Below are 15,178 nucleotides of genomic sequence, written 5' to 3'. Positions count from 1 at the left end.
GTCAGATTAGCACCTCTGAAAAAGGGATTTTCTTGTTCAACCTGGTGTCCTCTCTTCAGGCCCTATACTGTATGTTGCTGTATGTTGGGGTGGGACCTGATCTCGCTCGCAGGGAAGGGGGTCTGGGTGCCATGTAGGGAGTGTGCGCCTCGGGGTCGGGCCTGCTGGGGGACGTTGCACTCCCGGGCTTTTGGGTGTCTGCTACCACTGGTATTTGTACTCTGCTGTACTGCTTTTTTGCTGATCTTGACTCCTCGGTTCTTGTGCTTGCCTCCCCGTGGCTTGGGGTTGTGGCACCTCTTCTCTGGGGATTTGCTGCCCGGTAGGTGTTGGCCAACGCAGTGGGTTGCCTTGCTGCTCGCTTGTGCCTGTGTTATTTGTATGCATTTATTGTTTTCAATATTTATTATTAGGGATAGGCTGCAGCACCCGCCGCGACCCTCATTAGGATAAGTGGTAGAAAATGAACAAATGAATGAATTATTATTATTATTATTATTATTTCATTTGAACATGCACCAGATTACAATTGAGTGCATCCCATAATCAGTTCACAGTTCCACATGTCCAAAAGGAGTAGGAAGAAGCAAAGCTTATTAAATCCTACCCCTCCATCTGGTACTTTTACAATCAGTAACTGTTACATTTGTTTACTTCCCGCTTTCCTAATGTAGTTTAAGTTTTTTTTAATGTATGTATTTTTTAAATTTTTTAATTTTATTTTTGTCACGTACCGAAGTACCATATGTACCATATGGGTACTATAGCAACTGTCAATATAGTGATATGTATAGCACATCATGACTGGTTCAAGACTCTTCATCCTTGTATTTAGCAAACATCAACTGCTTGTATTGTTTCTTGAATTGGCTCATCGTTGTGCATTGTTTCAGGTCTTTACTCAATCCATTCCATAGTTTGATTCCACATACTGAAATGCTATGGCTTTTTAACGTAGTCCTAGCATAGAAGTGTTTCATATTTAGTTCTTCCCTGAGATCATATTTCTCCTCTCTTGTAAAGAAGTATTGGATGACATTTTTAGGTAATTGGTTATTTTTAGCCTTATGCATTATTTTAGCTGTTTGAAGATGAACTATATCAGCAAGTTTAAGTATCTGTGATTTTAGAAATAAGGAGTTAGTATGTTCTCTGTAGGCGGCATTATAAATTATCCTTACTGACCTTTTTTGCAGTACATTTAGCGAGTGAAGATTGTTTTTATAGTTATTAGCCCATATTTCCACACAATAAGTAAGATATGGTAGAACCAGAGAGCAATAAAGAGTGTGGAGTGATTTCTGATTAAGAACAAATTTTGCTTTGTTCAATACTGAAATATTTCTGGCCACCTTATGTTGTATATTTGTAATATGAGGCTTCCAGCTCATATTTTCATCTATTGTGATATCCCCAGAAATGTGTCTATGTATATATATATATGGTTTTGTTTAAAAAGGAGATTAGCTCTCTGAGATGTCGTCTGTGCACCTTAAGTTTAGTGGATTTAGTTAACTTTAACAATCAGTTAATCAGTTAACGATTAACAAGGCGGCAGCTGTTCACCTCCAAAGTAAAACAAAAGCCACACATAACCCGCTGATGCTGACGATGGGAACACCAAGCAGGTTAGATTAGAAGGTTTATAGTGTGTGTAAAGAACTTCATGTGTGCTTTCAAGCATGTCACTTCGATACTACGCATATTACCAGCTATGCCATTGTTTGCATTCTGGCTGTTCACAACACAGCTTTTGTCCAAACAAGGAAGCTTGTCATGTTTTAATCTTGCAAGACCTTGTCACACAAGATGTCATGAACTAATAAACATGTACAGTGGTGTGAAAAAGTTTGGACACCCCTGGTAATGTTCCTTTCTAAATGACTGGTTGTTGGGATCAGCCAATTTCATTATCATATAGCAGACCAACACGGTGATAGATGAGAAGAGAAATGAAATTTATAGGATTTACAGAAAGTCTGCAATAATTATTTCAACAAAAGTAGGAAGGTGCAGCCTTGTTGTTTTATTGATTGGACACTAATTATTGGAACACAACATTAGTTTGATAAGCTCATTGACCGTTGACCTGCATTCCCAAGTGAAGCCAATCATGTCAAAGGGTATTTAATGTGGCCAATGGCAAGTTGCATCTTCTCTGAAGAGTAGCACCAAAACAACTGAGAGCAAAGATTGTTCATCATCATGGTCTAGGGGAAGGATACAAAACCTAGCTCAGAGATTTCAGATGTCATTTTCCACTCTGAGGAACATAGTGAGGAAATTGAAGACCACAGGCACAGTTCTAGTTAAGGCCTGGAGTGGCAGGCCAAGAAAGATCTCAGATAAGCAGAGGCCAAGGATGGTAAGAACAGCCAAAGTCAACCCACAGACCAGCTCCAAAGACCTCCAATATGATCTTGGTGCAGATGGTGTCACTGTGTATCCTTCAACTATTCAGCTATTCTGAGAGTCATGGTGAAGAAGCCTTTTCTCCACACATGCCACAAACGGAGTCGCTTGAGGTATGCTCCAGCACATTTGGACCAGCCAGCTTCATTTTGGAATAAGGTGCTGTGGACTGATGAAAGTCAAATGGAGTTATTTGGACATACCAAGGGGCGGTATGCATGGCGGATGAAGCTGACAGCATTCCTAGACAAACACTTGTTACCCACAGTAACATTTGGTGGTGATCCCATCATGCTGGGGGGGCTGTGTGGCCAGTGCAGGTACTGGAGATCTTCTTCAAGTTGAAGGTGGCATAGATTCCAGTCAGTATCAGTAGATATTCAAGAATCAGTGACAAAGTTGAAGTTGGCTGGATACATCCAACAAGACAATGACCCTAAACACTGCTCCAATTCTACTAAGGCATTCATGCAGAGGAACAAGTACAAGGTTGTGGAATGGCCATCTCAGACCCCAGACCTAAATATTATTGAAAATCTGTGGTGTGATTTAAAACGGGCTGTCCATGCTGGGAAACCATCAAATCAACTCAACTGGAGATGTTTTGGAAATGGGAATGGTCAAAAATATCTTGATGCAGAATCCAGACCCTCATTGGAAGCTATAAGAAGCATTTATTTCTGCAAAAGGAGGATTTACTAAATTCTGATGTCATTTTTCTGTTGGGGTGCCCAAATTTAGGCACCTTCCTACTTCATTTGACGTTGCATCTATCACTGTGAACAATGTATATCCTGCCAGCAGGCTTGATCTTAACTCAGTGTTCACACACTGATTGGAGAGCAGCTAATGGGATGACAAGTGGCAGTTAATCCCCGGGCCGAACAGCCCACCCACACGCACGATTCATGAGCACTGTATCAACGCCACAGGTTGTCATGTTGTTTACACGGACAAACACTAGCTGGAGAGGAGACGTTTTCTCCGTCCGGAAGGAATGTGAGGCGGAAGACGCCATTTAGGAGCCAGGAGGAATCTCAACAAAGGGTTTAACTTCAAGGTAGGAAGTCCAGAATCTCAAATTCTGATGGATTAAGTTGTGTGCCAAGGCTCATATAATCGGGATTTTAGAATCCCATTTAGGACAATTTGGGAATGTTTCTATGTGATTTATCACAGCTAAGTCATGCTTGATGGTACTCAGTGGTGTGTTCTTATGCCAGGTTGTTGCCATGGCAACGAGGCCTGTGCGACCCGCCTCTGAGATCTACCAATCCGTGTGCTGTCCAGTCAGCCCGTCCGTGTCCTACTCCAGCTTGTCCGACCAGACGCCCATCTTCTCCATCTCCAAGAGCTCCATGGATGTTGTCATGGCGACGGGCCCACAACACAAGCGCGACCCGACCTGGACCGGCATGGCCTTGCGGCGCAGCTCGAGCGCCAGCGTGCCCGCCGAGCAGAACTCCCTGCCACTCATGTGGCAGCATGACAACCCGCCTGCCCTCAGTGATCGCTGGATGGCCAACATGCGGCGCTGGAGCCGGTGCAGTGGCGGCACGCAGAGCGGCGGCAGCACTCCTGACACGGTGGTGTGGGGTGGTGTTGAGACATCCCGCCCATGCAGCCTCACGCAAGACATGGCGTGCTGTGCGGTGCCGCACTCGCCGATGTCCAAAGCGGTCTCTCCTACCACCATCACCTCCTCACCTTTCATCTCCCCACTGATAACGCCCACACTACCATCTGTGGATCTTTGCTCTTCATCAACGCCACTCGGCGCACCCGTACAAGACGACTACCCAGCTTCTCCTGTGGCATCACCCAGACTGGTTGACACCACTCCATCCACCGACATTCCATCAGACCCTTTTTTCCAAATAACAAGCACAGAAGACGACACCTTCCAGGACACCCACATGCTTTATTTCCAGTATCCCTCTCCGATAGCGACCTCTGTGGGCTCAGAAGAAGGCGCATCATCATCCATCTATGAGACGTCCCAGCCCCGATTAGAAACAGTGTGGCTGAGTTCAGCAGCAGAAGATCCAGGTGTAGGAAAGTCTGTCCTCCAGTTACCATGGCAACAAGAGCAAAAGGCAGGGCGAGATTTGAGGTCAGTGATGGTCTCCTCCATGAGTGACTCAATGCTTCGTGAAGGTTGTAGATGCTGCAGAGGTGGTATCAAAAAGGAGCAGGGAACCATGACTTCTGGGATGGAGGTGGTGGACATGGCCGTGCAGACCCTCTCCCCTGCAGGCTCCTGGTGGGACCTCTGCAGAAACACCTCCCACACGGGTTCCCACTCCCTCCTGGGCTCACCACCTGGATCCAGACTGAACCTGAAAGCCTCGGAAGGCTCCAACTCCAACTTGGTGTCACCTTCTTCCAGCATGTTCCCCTCCAGCAACAGTGATGAGGAGGCAGGGAGGAAGGAAGGAGACAAAACCAGGTGGGAGGTCACCTCTGCTTCCTCTCATGATCTGGAGCGCAGGAGGTCCTGTCTGAAGGTCCAGGTGGAGGACGAGCTTGGCGGGAGGAGGAGCAGCATGAAACAAGTGCAGTGGGACGAGGACGGAATGACGTGGGACGTCCACGGAGCATCTGTGGACCCGGATGTGTTGAGCGCCGCCATACGGAAACATCTAGAGGTTCACGACAGCCCTCATCCTGCCAAATCCCCTTCAACAAAGAAGAAAGCGCCGAATCCTCCTCTTCTTCCCACTGAGGCAACTCCACCGGACAGAGAGGAAGTGAAGGAGGACGGAGGAAGGCAGGAGGAGGCGAGCAAAACAGAGGGACAAGATGAGAGCATCCCAATTTCCCCCCCACGTGGGAGCGGACTCATCCGGAAGAGAAGTGTGATGAAGTCGCTGAGACCAGGATGGTGTGGGGGGTCCAGAAAGGAGGACTAAACCAAAACCAAAACTTCTCCCTTGACGTGGAGCTAATCACTCAAAATAAAAATTATCAAATAATAAATAAAAAGTAGAATTAGAAGCTGTAGACTGGGTGAGTGAGTGACCAGGGGCGGGGGGGGGGGGGGGGGGGCAAGCCTGATGGATGTTTGTGGGTCCAGTACAGCAGTCGATGGTCAATGGGGGGCGTTGCCAGTCTTTTTCTATAAAGTCCTCAACAATTCCTTCTTCTTTTTCTTCTTCATTGTTCGTAAATGGAGTTTTTGCTTGATAAAAATGTAATAAACAACGTCTCAGCATGGCCATATGTACAGGTGTGCCCCAATTATGTTGAAATTGTATTTTATGGCCCAACTTGCACATAATCCTCACATTCTGCATCCGGTATATCTTATACATGCCACATATTTTGGTGGTGCATTAATTCCAGGTTTGAGGCACATCGGTGTGAAATAAAGTGGTGAGCTGAATGTGAATAAGTCTGTTTAGGCCTATAGGTGTTCCATTAGCCTTGTTGAACCACACTGAGGAACTTTGATGAGTGTGCACATTCTGTCTCATCCACAGAGTCACTGGTGACTTCCACTGTGATCATTGTGTGGCTTAGTTTCACAGCAGCAATGTGGACTTCTTTGCTTATTTTTACATCTTAAAGCCCCCCCTAACCCCCATGTCTGAGTACTTGTGTTTCCATTTAGAATAGGAAGGCTCATTCAGGTACTCTTCCAAACAGGAGGTCATGATGAGGGCATGGTACGACGTCACATGACATGATGCTTGTGTACACTGATGTGTGTGAAAGGGCTTTTATTGTGGAACGTCATCGCTGCAGGAGAACAATCCAGCGCCTCGTTGTTGCATTGCTCATTGTGCATACCTGTGCACGTACATCTGCTATAAATATGTGCGAGTGTGCACAGGCTGGGTGATGGTGCTATGATGGACGCACTGCTTCATGTTGCTTGTTTGCTGCTGCTACCTCTGCCGAGTCAGGCTGCATATACGCTGACGCCTGGCAGGCAACCTCAGCACAAGGTGCTGCACCTGGGTGAGAGCACACACACATTACATTTACACAAGGCATCTGAAACGCTCTGAAATGTGTCTTTTTCTTCCTAGACTGGCCCAAAGACTGCGGGACAGCCCATTTCAAGCCCAACATGGCTGAGAGGATTGTGTCAGGCAACGAGGCCAGACCGCACTCGTGGCCCTGGCAGGTCTCTCTGCAGGTATACATATCATCACGCAATAACAGAAATACGACTAACTTTGACTGTGATGAAATATGAATAACCCTTATATAGATAATGACTTTTGGCTGAAACTGTTAAAGCAGTGTGACAATAAGGATATCCTGATATACAGTAGGACTGATAAATGCTTTAGAACCCTCACCAACAGATGCTGTACTAACGTAAAAACATTATTTTTTTATTTAATTACTCTGTTATACACACACACACATATTATGTATGTATATATCTCAAGATGATATAGTATATAGGCCTACACTACTGTATTATAGAGTATATATCTATATACTGTATACAACTGACAACCACTGATATACAGTACACACAGACATGTCTGTACTGTATATCAGTGGTTGTACACACACAGACGTGTGTCATGTTTTTGTCATGCCCAGTAATGTTTTTGCATCGCCCCCAGTCCTAATATCTATTTATTGATCTCCAAACTGAAGTACAACATACTGTATGTACAGTATATTAGAGGTGGGGCCAAACCTTAAAAAGGGTACGGCACGAATAAAGACTTTTTTAGAAATAATGAATTGGAACAAATACTTTATAAATATTAGTCATGGGGAACAATGAAAACCTCCTATGAGAAAGCTGTGTTTCCTGGTGAGACCGCAGTGCATGCCTGGATCAGTCAATGACTGGTGTTCAGCAGGTGGGGGCTGATGGGGCAGGTACAGAGCGACACAGATCAGGCAGATACGAGTACAGAGATGAATTGTTAGTTGAAAGTAGAGGTGGCAAAGGCCAAACAAGAGGTCTATGATGACTTGTATGCTAGGTTGAACATTAAGGAGGGAGAGATGGATCTCTACAGGTCAGCAATATATATTTCACCAGTTCTAGGGCTACATTAGCGAAGGTTTGGGGTTTTGTGGGTTCATCTACACGTGGCTATTTTTTGAAAATGGCTTCCAGAGTGGTTGGTTGTTTCCATGCAGACAAGCGAAGCCTGGAGAGTCAAGCTAATGAGTTAAAAGGAGTAGGATATAGTAATGTGCGTGCGGTTTCAGTCCTTTGAATGTACATACCTTCATCTGATGGATTAGCTTTGGAGAAGTGAGAGTGGAACTCCTGCCGATCAGCTGTGTATTTTGTAGCAGAGTGTGCACTCTTACCGAGGTTTCTCTTTGGTTGTGTCAGGTTCGGCCCAGAGGGAGCAAACACCACATTCACGTGTGTGGAGGAACTCTGATCCACAAGAACTGGATCCTCACTGCTGCTCACTGCTTCCAAAAGTAAGAGAAAGGAAAAACCAGGAGGACTTTCAGCGCTCGTTAGTGAAGTTCTTCCTTCTCCTTCCAGAGGCAAGGCCGAGGATGCCAGCTCGTGGAGGATCGTACTGGGGAAGCATCGCCTGAAGCGCTCAGAGACGGCCGAGAGGGTTTTTCCGGTGAAGAGGATCTACCGCCACGAGAGCTTCCGCTACCCGGCCCACAGCCAGCTGGACTACGACATCGCTCTGGTGAAGGCCGGCGCCGACATCCTCCCATCCAACTTTGTGCGCTACGCCTGCCTGCCGCGCAAGCAGAGCAGCCTCAAGCCGGGGCACTATTGCTGGGTGACTGGCTGGGGCGACACCCGGGGTGAGAACTACTTTCGCTTGATGATTGTTCGCATTTTTACATCACTTTCAAACATTCCAGGAGGGAAGGAGAACGTGTCTCTGGCAGAGGCCCTCAATCAAGCCCGACTTCCCGTCATTGACTTCAAAACCTGCCGGCAGAAGAAGTTCTGGGGTGACCGTGTGCAAGACTCCATGATCTGCGCTGGCTTCAGAGACACGGAGGATCCACCCGCAGCATGTCAGGTGAGTCGGCCATATTGTGCTGTCGCTGTGGAAGGATGTGAGAAAGGACTGTCCATCCAAGCTTCTTTCCTATCCAGGGTGACTCTGGTGGTCCTCTGCTGTGCCAGCTGGGCCGGGACCGCTGGGAGGTGCACGGCGTGGTGAGCTTCGGCCCCATCGGGTGTACGGTAGAGAACAAGCCCAGCGTCTTTACCCGAACCTCTGCATATATCCACTGGATGGAGGGGACCCGCATCCGGGACTTCTTCCTGCACTGAGCCACCTCTAGTTCGACCATTCATTCATTTCCTTGCGGGGGTGCTGGAGCCTATCCCAGCTGTCTTCGGGCGAGAGGCAAGGCACACCCTGGACTGGTGGCCAGCCAATCACAGGGCACATATAGACAAACAACCATTCCCACTCACATTCATACCTATGGACAATTTGGAGTGGCCAATGAAGCTAAAATGTTTTTGGAATGTGGGAGGAAACCGGAGTACCCGGAGAAAACCCACACATGCATGGGGAGAACATGCAAACTCCACACAGAGATGGTCGAGGGTGGAATCAAACTCAGGTCTCCTAGCTGAGAGGCCTGAGCGTTAACCACTCGAATGCCATGCAGCCTCTAGTTTGACCAATAAAGTGTATTTTGAAAAAGAGATGATATTTTCTCAAAGTTATTTATTCTGTTGGATGATGGAGACAGCTTCCATTCATTCTTCATAAATACAACAGCAGCGCTAGTTGAAAGGCAAAGTTCATCTTTAAAAAGGCTCCAGTTGCAGCTTGCGGATGGGGACATCACTCCTGTGAACTAGACTGCATCTGACCAGCATCTACGTTGTCTGATCTGTGGCTGAGGTGGGGGATGGGGTGGGGTGTGTTCAGTATATCCTGGAGGATGAGGACGACGCTCCGGTCAAGTGGTCCCAGTTGTTATAGACGGCGTAAGCACCAGACAAAGCCAACCCGGCCAGACCACCACGGGCGACCCCCTTTAGACCGCCTACAAACAAACTTGATAAATGGCTCATGTTGGAGGTCATGCTGAAGAGAAAGACACCTACTCGCTGATTTGAAGAGCATCCCTGTTAGCGTGCCAGCGGCTACTGTATTGATGTCGTCCTCTGCTCCTCTGGCTTTCTCTATCACCACACCAAAAGCACTGTACAACAATGCTGAAACACCAAAACACACACAGGACATTACACACATGCACCAAGACTACACAAACCTTGCCATCCTGTAGTCTTGCCTACCGACAGATCCCAGAGTGTTGGCCCACGAAGCTCCCTGCCTGGTCACCATGTTGATAATCCTGGCAAGACAATGTCAGCAAGACTGTATTCTACATGTCTCATTTCAGGTTGCTGCTTCATACTCACTGGACGTTACGTGGTTTGGACCATGCCAGGTCTCTGGTCTCCTTCAGGCCCATCCTGAGACCGTTTAAAGCTCCAAATGTAGCACCTGGAACACAAACAAACAAATGGTTATTTGACTAAAACAGCCATAGATGAGATGCCCACCAGGTTTGGATTGAATATTATCTTTATGATGTGTGTACATCTGACACTAAGCCTTTAACAGCATCCCACCTGTAATACAGGAGCCTCCAATGGTAAAGAAGGCCAACTCAAACCTTCCTCTCGTTTTATTAGCACCTGTTGGTAGAATGAACTCATCTGTGTCCTGAAAGTAGAGCATCATTACAATTCTCAGACAATATTCCTTCATCGAAAGCTGGCATCTGCTTTACCTGAACGAGGTACCGAGGATCCACATTCAGGTAAGGCGAGAGGGGGCTCATTCCGGTCACTAGAAAGACAGCACAACAAACATTTAGCATCCAAGGACGATAGCTAGCATTCAAGCTAGCTGTGGATATGTTTAACAATGACACTTACAAGGAACACCGGCGAGCTCCGTGTTGGAATATTCTGGTGCTCCACCTCCGAAGAGACCACCCAGACTGCCTTTAAGTCCCCCGGAGCCTTGTGAGTTGTCCATCTCTGGGGGGGGGAAAGGTCCGAAGAGATCGGTCGTCCCTGCTGAGGCGCCTTGCGATGATGCAAACGCTTAGGATTTCAGCCGAGAGACTCACACACGTAGCAGATAGAAACCAGAACAAAAGCTTGTACTGTTCACCTGGATTGTTTGTTTTTATCAAAAAGTATTTCTTTCTTAAGGCAATTTGAATCACTTGCTACTTTACAGAAGCAGATGTGCTGTCAAGCTGCTGACCTCCACCAAACACGCTCTGCCGTAAAGCAACGCTATCGTCGTTACGTCAACAACACCGGCCTGTCACGACGTGGAGAGAGATGAAAAACGTGGAGAGAGATGAAAAACAATCACGGTGTTGTCAAAGCTGTTAGGTTTTCACCACCACACCTGTAACATGGCCCGAATTGCGTTTTTCCCTCAACGTTCCAAGCAACTGTTGTGATTTTAGGTGTTTGCCATTTTACGTCCGTCCAGGACGAACTACGACAGTTAAAATAGGCTGTGTTCGAAACCGCATACTTTCCTACTACTCATATTAACTCTTTGGCTGTGTTCGAAACCGCATACTAACTACTACATACTTCCATGTTCATACATTCCACACTCCATCCTGCTTGACACCACCGTTTGGACTGATCTCGTCCCAGTGACGTCACGTCGCGTTGCACCGCAGCCGAAATCGACAGGCTGAAACTGATTTCACTTTAGCTCTAAACTCTTTAAATACATCACTTTATTGGGATTTTTAAATCAGACCAGAAAGTGGCCGTGTAGACCCCGAGTGTGCCATTTATCTTTTGTCTAAATACCAACCGTTTAAAATTTCTTCGGACGAATTCGGCTAAATTTAAGGTAGCCGAGGTGAGCAACGCACTTCATGTTATTTTCACAAAATAAAACACCCCCTTACTTTTCTCATACGAAAAACCGTAGTGATAAATCACTGCTTTTATTTTGAAAACAAGAAGCGAACCAACTCGCAATATATCCTGCTTGACACTGCCGTTTGGGCCATTCTGCTGCTCAGTGTTCAGCCAAAGGTTTTTTTTTCGCGGTGACGTCAGGTCGCGTTGCATCCTGGGTAATTTGAGTGTGAGTAGTAAGCTGAGAGTATTAAGCTGATGATACATACTCAACATTTCTGGCTAATAAAGTTCTCACATACGAAACAATCGCATACTGCCAGTGTAGTCACACCGAATACTCAAAAAGTTAGTATGAGTAGTAGGTAAGTATGCGGTTTCGAACACAGCCATGGACTAAGGACATGCTCTGTACATGTACTATGTCATCACTTCTAAGGGAACGGTGATAGAGTAGGTTAGATGCACACTAGGTGGCGGTAATGCACACTTACACCTAAAGCTGCTTGCCAACCGCCGATAAGTACGCCACTTCATCCACAGGCCCAAATAGCAGCAAAACATAGTTAGTAAACATAGTAATGGATTTAAATGTAATTTTGCCTTTTCATGTGAAACAGGAAGCTGTTTTGTGTTTTTTTCAAAGAAGCATGTATTCTTGAACAAATCGTTCAAAAATCATTTTCCTGAACAGTGTCCCTTATTACCCCGCCGTCCCTTATAACCCCGTTTTACGGTACTAAAAATGTGTCTTAGTAACATTCCTTTATATCTCAAATGTGACTGAAGTACACATACTTTTAACAAAAACTCGTGGAACATTTTACTGTGTGGCCATAAGTCCCAAATATTTACAAACCCACAACAATCATCGCTACCTTTAAAAATGATCGGAATTACGTAGATACTCACGTTGTACATCTGTATGTGAACTTAGCTTTTCATTATGTAGTCTTGTCATTTGTTTGTATTTTCTTCTCCTTTTATGCCTGTGATGTGGTTGCTGCTATGTTCTACGGTTGCACTTTTGTGTTTGAAACGTTATTCAAATCAACTTTTGACTTCCGCCACTAGAGGGTACAGTCTTCCAACTAATTCGTGTGGTCGGTCATTTGCTTTTGTCAATCCATCACCAAACTAACCTTTGACTTTGTTTCTTATAACCCTCTTTGTCATTCAATGAGTAAAAACCTCATGTAGACGCCACTACTCATGTAAAAGAATAGGTCAGGTCAGGTTTTGGCCTATCCTGGTTATCTGTTGGTTGGCGTAACACGGCACTGCTTAGTTCATACACCAGGGGGCAGCAGAGAATCAACATAAAAGACAAGAAGAGGAAGAATTCTGGACAAAGGTGTTTGGTTCAGCACACCTGAGTGTCAGCATGGTACTTGCGTTGATATAGTGTAGATGCAGAGAAGCTGTATGATGTAGCATCAGGCCTCCTGCTGTGTAGTGTGTACTTTCCCATCATACAGAAAGCATGGACCACACGCGTGCACGTTTAATCATGCACCACCAGGCTGGCCATCTGCTGCCAAAGCCAGTGAACAAATTTAGTGTGCTGAATTTGCTGAATAACAGAGCATCTTAGCTGGATTGGCCATTGTGTGTGTGTGTGTGTGTATTCACAAGGGGCCAAGTGGAGCGATGAAGTTTGCCATTGTGGCCTAGTGTGGGTGTTTTCAGACTCTCTGGCATCATCTGTGAGTTAGTGTTGTGTGTGTTGCTGCCCAGTATGCCCAGTGTCTTCCCACAATGCCCCATTCAGGCTGGGGCCTCTCTCTCTCGCTCGCTCTCTCTCTCACTCTCTCTCTCTGTCTCCCAGAATGCACCTATTTTGCACCCATGGGGGCTCATCATCATCAGATTTTTGGTTGTGGGGTAAAATAGCTGTGTGTGATGTCATCTTTTATTTTCCAAAGCTCTTCTTCCCCTCCTGGCTCCCTCAGCTCCCAAACACAAAAGACAAGAGAGGCCACCACAGGACCCCAGTGTATGCTGGTTGCCACGGTGATGAGGAGACAGTGTCGGGTCTTTAAACCGCTTTGGAGGGGTGTGTGTAGAGGGGTTTTTCAGTGTGTGTGTGGGGGGGGGGGGGGGGGCTTATTTGCATGGGAAGAGGGCGATGGTGAGCTTTGAAATCCAACCTTTGAGAGGGAGTAGCCCATCCTTGACTCGGTTGCCTAAAATCATTCTACTCACTCCTCAAATATTTACCAAACACACCAACACATCGCATGGACGCCTCTTCCTTGTCTGGCCAATACCCCACCTAGCCACCTACTCGCCTACCTACCTACCCTGGCCCTCTACATCCACCTCAACCATACGCCTATACACAGCATAGACACGCTGTCTTGTTTCACATGTACAAATGTACACCTACAGTATACACATGTACACATATACACATACAGTATACTCATATACACATATACACATTTGCACATGTACACCTATACGCCTATATACATATAGACATAAACACATGTACACACATGTACATATATACTACCACAGTACCACATCTACATAGGTCCATGTGATGGTAAGTGGTAGGAGGCGGGGCCAGAGTGAGAGGCGAGATGAAGGAGACAAGTGCAGCATGAAAACTTGATTGAAAACAGGAAACCCTCCCGCCCCATTCTCCCCCTTTGCTGCTATGGCTGCTCCTTCCTGTCCAGAGGACTGTCAGTGGCGGTCACATTTTGTTCTTTCTCACTTAGTGATGGGGGGGCTAGGGTGGGGTGGGGCAGGCTCAACTCCAAGCCTGAAGTTGAATATCAGGCCCCCCCACCAACTCCACCCCCGCCGCCCCAACAATGAAAGCAGGAAGGGCAGGCAGAGGACGAATGAGCCACCCATGGCTGCATTCAGCACGGACACGCTGTCTTGTTTCACATTGGGATTCAAGAGAAACTTTATTCAAACGTGCACAACACGTTATGCTGTATCTCCACACCAACACTCATCATAACATGTCTACTTGGCTCCTTTTTAGTGGCCAATGGCAACCGCTACAGGTAGTATTTGCATCTGCAAAGAAATACTTCCATTCTTTGTGTTCACAACTTTATTTCAACCTACTCCCTCTCCTTCCACTGTACCCAACACATCCATCCACCTGTCCAACACTCACCACTTCACGCACATATTTCCATCCATACTTAGATACATATGTACATACTTCCATTCATCCATACATACTTACACAGATACATACATGCTTCCATTCATACATAGATACATACATACTTAGATATATACATACAGTGCATCCGGAAAGTATTCACAGCGCTTCACTTTTTCTACATTTTGTCATGTTACAGCCTCATTCCAAACTGTATTAAATTAATCTCTTACCTCAAAATTCTACACAAAATACTCCATTATGACAATGTGAAAAAAGTTTTTTTTGACATGTTTTGAATTTATTAAAAATAGAAAACAAAAAAAATCACATTTACATAAGTATTCACAGCCTTTGCTTAATACTTTGTTGATCCACCTTTGGCAGCAATTACAGCCTCAAGTCTTTTTGAATATGATCCCACAAGTTTAGCACACCTATCTTTAGGCAGTTTTGCCCATTCTTCTTTGCAATAAGTCTCAAGCTCCATCAGGTTGGATGGGAGACGTCTGTGCACAGCCATTTTCAGATCTCTCCAGAGATGTTCGATCGGATTCAAGTCTGGACTCTGGCTGGGCCACTCCAGGACATTCACGGAGTGGTTCTGAAGCCAATCTTTTGAGATCTTGGCTGTGTGCTAATGTCTACTGTCTATATGGTCAAGGTACATGACCAGTCTACTGAGGTCAAGAGCGCTCTGGAGCAGGTTTTCATCCAGGATATCTCTATATATTGCTGCATTCATTTTCCTTCTATCCTGACTAGTCTGCCAGTTCCTGCTGCTGAAAAACATC

The 15,178-nt window shown here is 46.0% G+C and overlaps 4 protein-coding genes across 5 annotated transcripts in view; 2 read left to right on the top strand and 2 right to left on the bottom strand.

Annotated features, from left to right (window-relative positions):
* The window catches only part of iqcb1 (IQ motif containing B1), a 110,431-nt gene that overhangs the window by 30,664 nt on the left and 64,589 nt on the right, over nucleotides 1–15,178 (bottom strand). The window lies entirely within an intron of this gene.
* On the top strand, nucleotides 2,721–5,423 carry LOC131125846 (uncharacterized). Its single transcript, XM_058067767.2, has 2 exons — nucleotides 2,721–3,472; nucleotides 3,636–5,423. Exon 2 carries the CDS (start codon nucleotides 3,645–3,647, stop codon nucleotides 5,322–5,324), a length of 1,680 nt encoding a protein of 559 aa, XP_057923750.2. The 5' UTR covers nucleotides 2,721–3,472; nucleotides 3,636–3,644; the 3' UTR covers nucleotides 5,325–5,423.
* Nucleotides 5,680–9,035, top strand: LOC131126448 (elastase-1). The gene is made up of 6 exons (XM_058068980.2): nucleotides 5,680–6,375; nucleotides 6,447–6,556; nucleotides 7,733–7,827; nucleotides 7,895–8,175; nucleotides 8,236–8,399; nucleotides 8,477–9,035. The coding sequence occupies exons 1-6, from the start codon at nucleotides 6,264–6,266 to the stop codon at nucleotides 8,654–8,656; spliced, it is 942 nt and encodes a 313-aa protein (XP_057924963.1). The 5' UTR covers nucleotides 5,680–6,263; the 3' UTR covers nucleotides 8,657–9,035.
* On the bottom strand, nucleotides 9,050–12,269 carry timm23a (translocase of inner mitochondrial membrane 23 homolog a (yeast)). 2 transcript variants are annotated; one of them, XM_078797457.1, is made up of 9 exons: nucleotides 12,164–12,269; nucleotides 10,530–10,685; nucleotides 10,289–10,441; nucleotides 10,141–10,199; nucleotides 9,980–10,073; nucleotides 9,767–9,851; nucleotides 9,641–9,699; nucleotides 9,449–9,559; nucleotides 9,050–9,387 (listed from the first exon to the last, which is right to left on the bottom strand). In XM_078797457.1, the coding sequence occupies exons 3-9, from the start codon at nucleotides 10,389–10,391 to the stop codon at nucleotides 9,266–9,268; spliced, it is 633 nt and encodes a 210-aa protein (XP_078653583.1). In that variant the 5' UTR covers nucleotides 10,392–10,441; nucleotides 10,530–10,685; nucleotides 12,164–12,269; the 3' UTR covers nucleotides 9,050–9,265. The 2 variants fall into 2 exon arrangements, with proteins under 2 accessions (XP_078653583.1, XP_078653578.1); XM_078797452.1 differs by having other exon boundaries at nucleotides 10,289–10,685.

Source organism: Doryrhamphus excisus, linkage group LG2 (genome assembly GCF_037039965.1).
Source record: "Doryrhamphus excisus strain RoL-2023G ecotype Guam linkage group LG2, RoL_Dexc_Guam_v1.1, whole genome shotgun sequence".
Taxonomy (NCBI): Eukaryota; Metazoa; Chordata; class Actinopteri; order Syngnathiformes; family Syngnathidae; genus Doryrhamphus; species Doryrhamphus excisus.
Note: the sequence above shows the minus strand (reverse complement) of the source record. Positions and strands in the feature narration are given on the sequence as shown.

Coding starts and splice junctions, on each gene's coding strand:
- LOC131125846 (XM_058067767.2), top strand. CDS start 3,645: ATGGCAACGAGGCCTGTGCGACCCGCCTCTGAGATCTACCAATCCGTG.
- timm23a (XM_078797452.1), bottom strand. CDS start 10,391: ATGGACAACTCACAAGGCTCCGGGGGACTTAAAGGCAGTCTGGGTGGT. Junction 10,074..10,140: donor ATCCTCGGTACCTCGTTCAG/GTAAAGCAGATG, acceptor CTCTACTTTCAG/GACACAGATGAGTTCATTCT. Junction 9,388..9,448: donor GATGCTCTTCAAATCAGCGA/GTAGGTGTCTTT, acceptor GTTTGTTTGTAG/GCGGTCTAAAGGGGGTCGCC.
- LOC131126448 (XM_058068980.2), top strand. CDS start 6,264: ATGATGGACGCACTGCTTCATGTTGCTTGTTTGCTGCTGCTACCTCTG. Junction 6,557..7,732: donor CCTGGCAGGTCTCTCTGCAG/GTATACATATCA, acceptor TGGTTGTGTCAG/GTTCGGCCCAGAGGGAGCAA. Junction 8,400..8,476: donor ATCCACCCGCAGCATGTCAG/GTGAGTCGGCCA, acceptor TTTCCTATCCAG/GGTGACTCTGGTGGTCCTCT.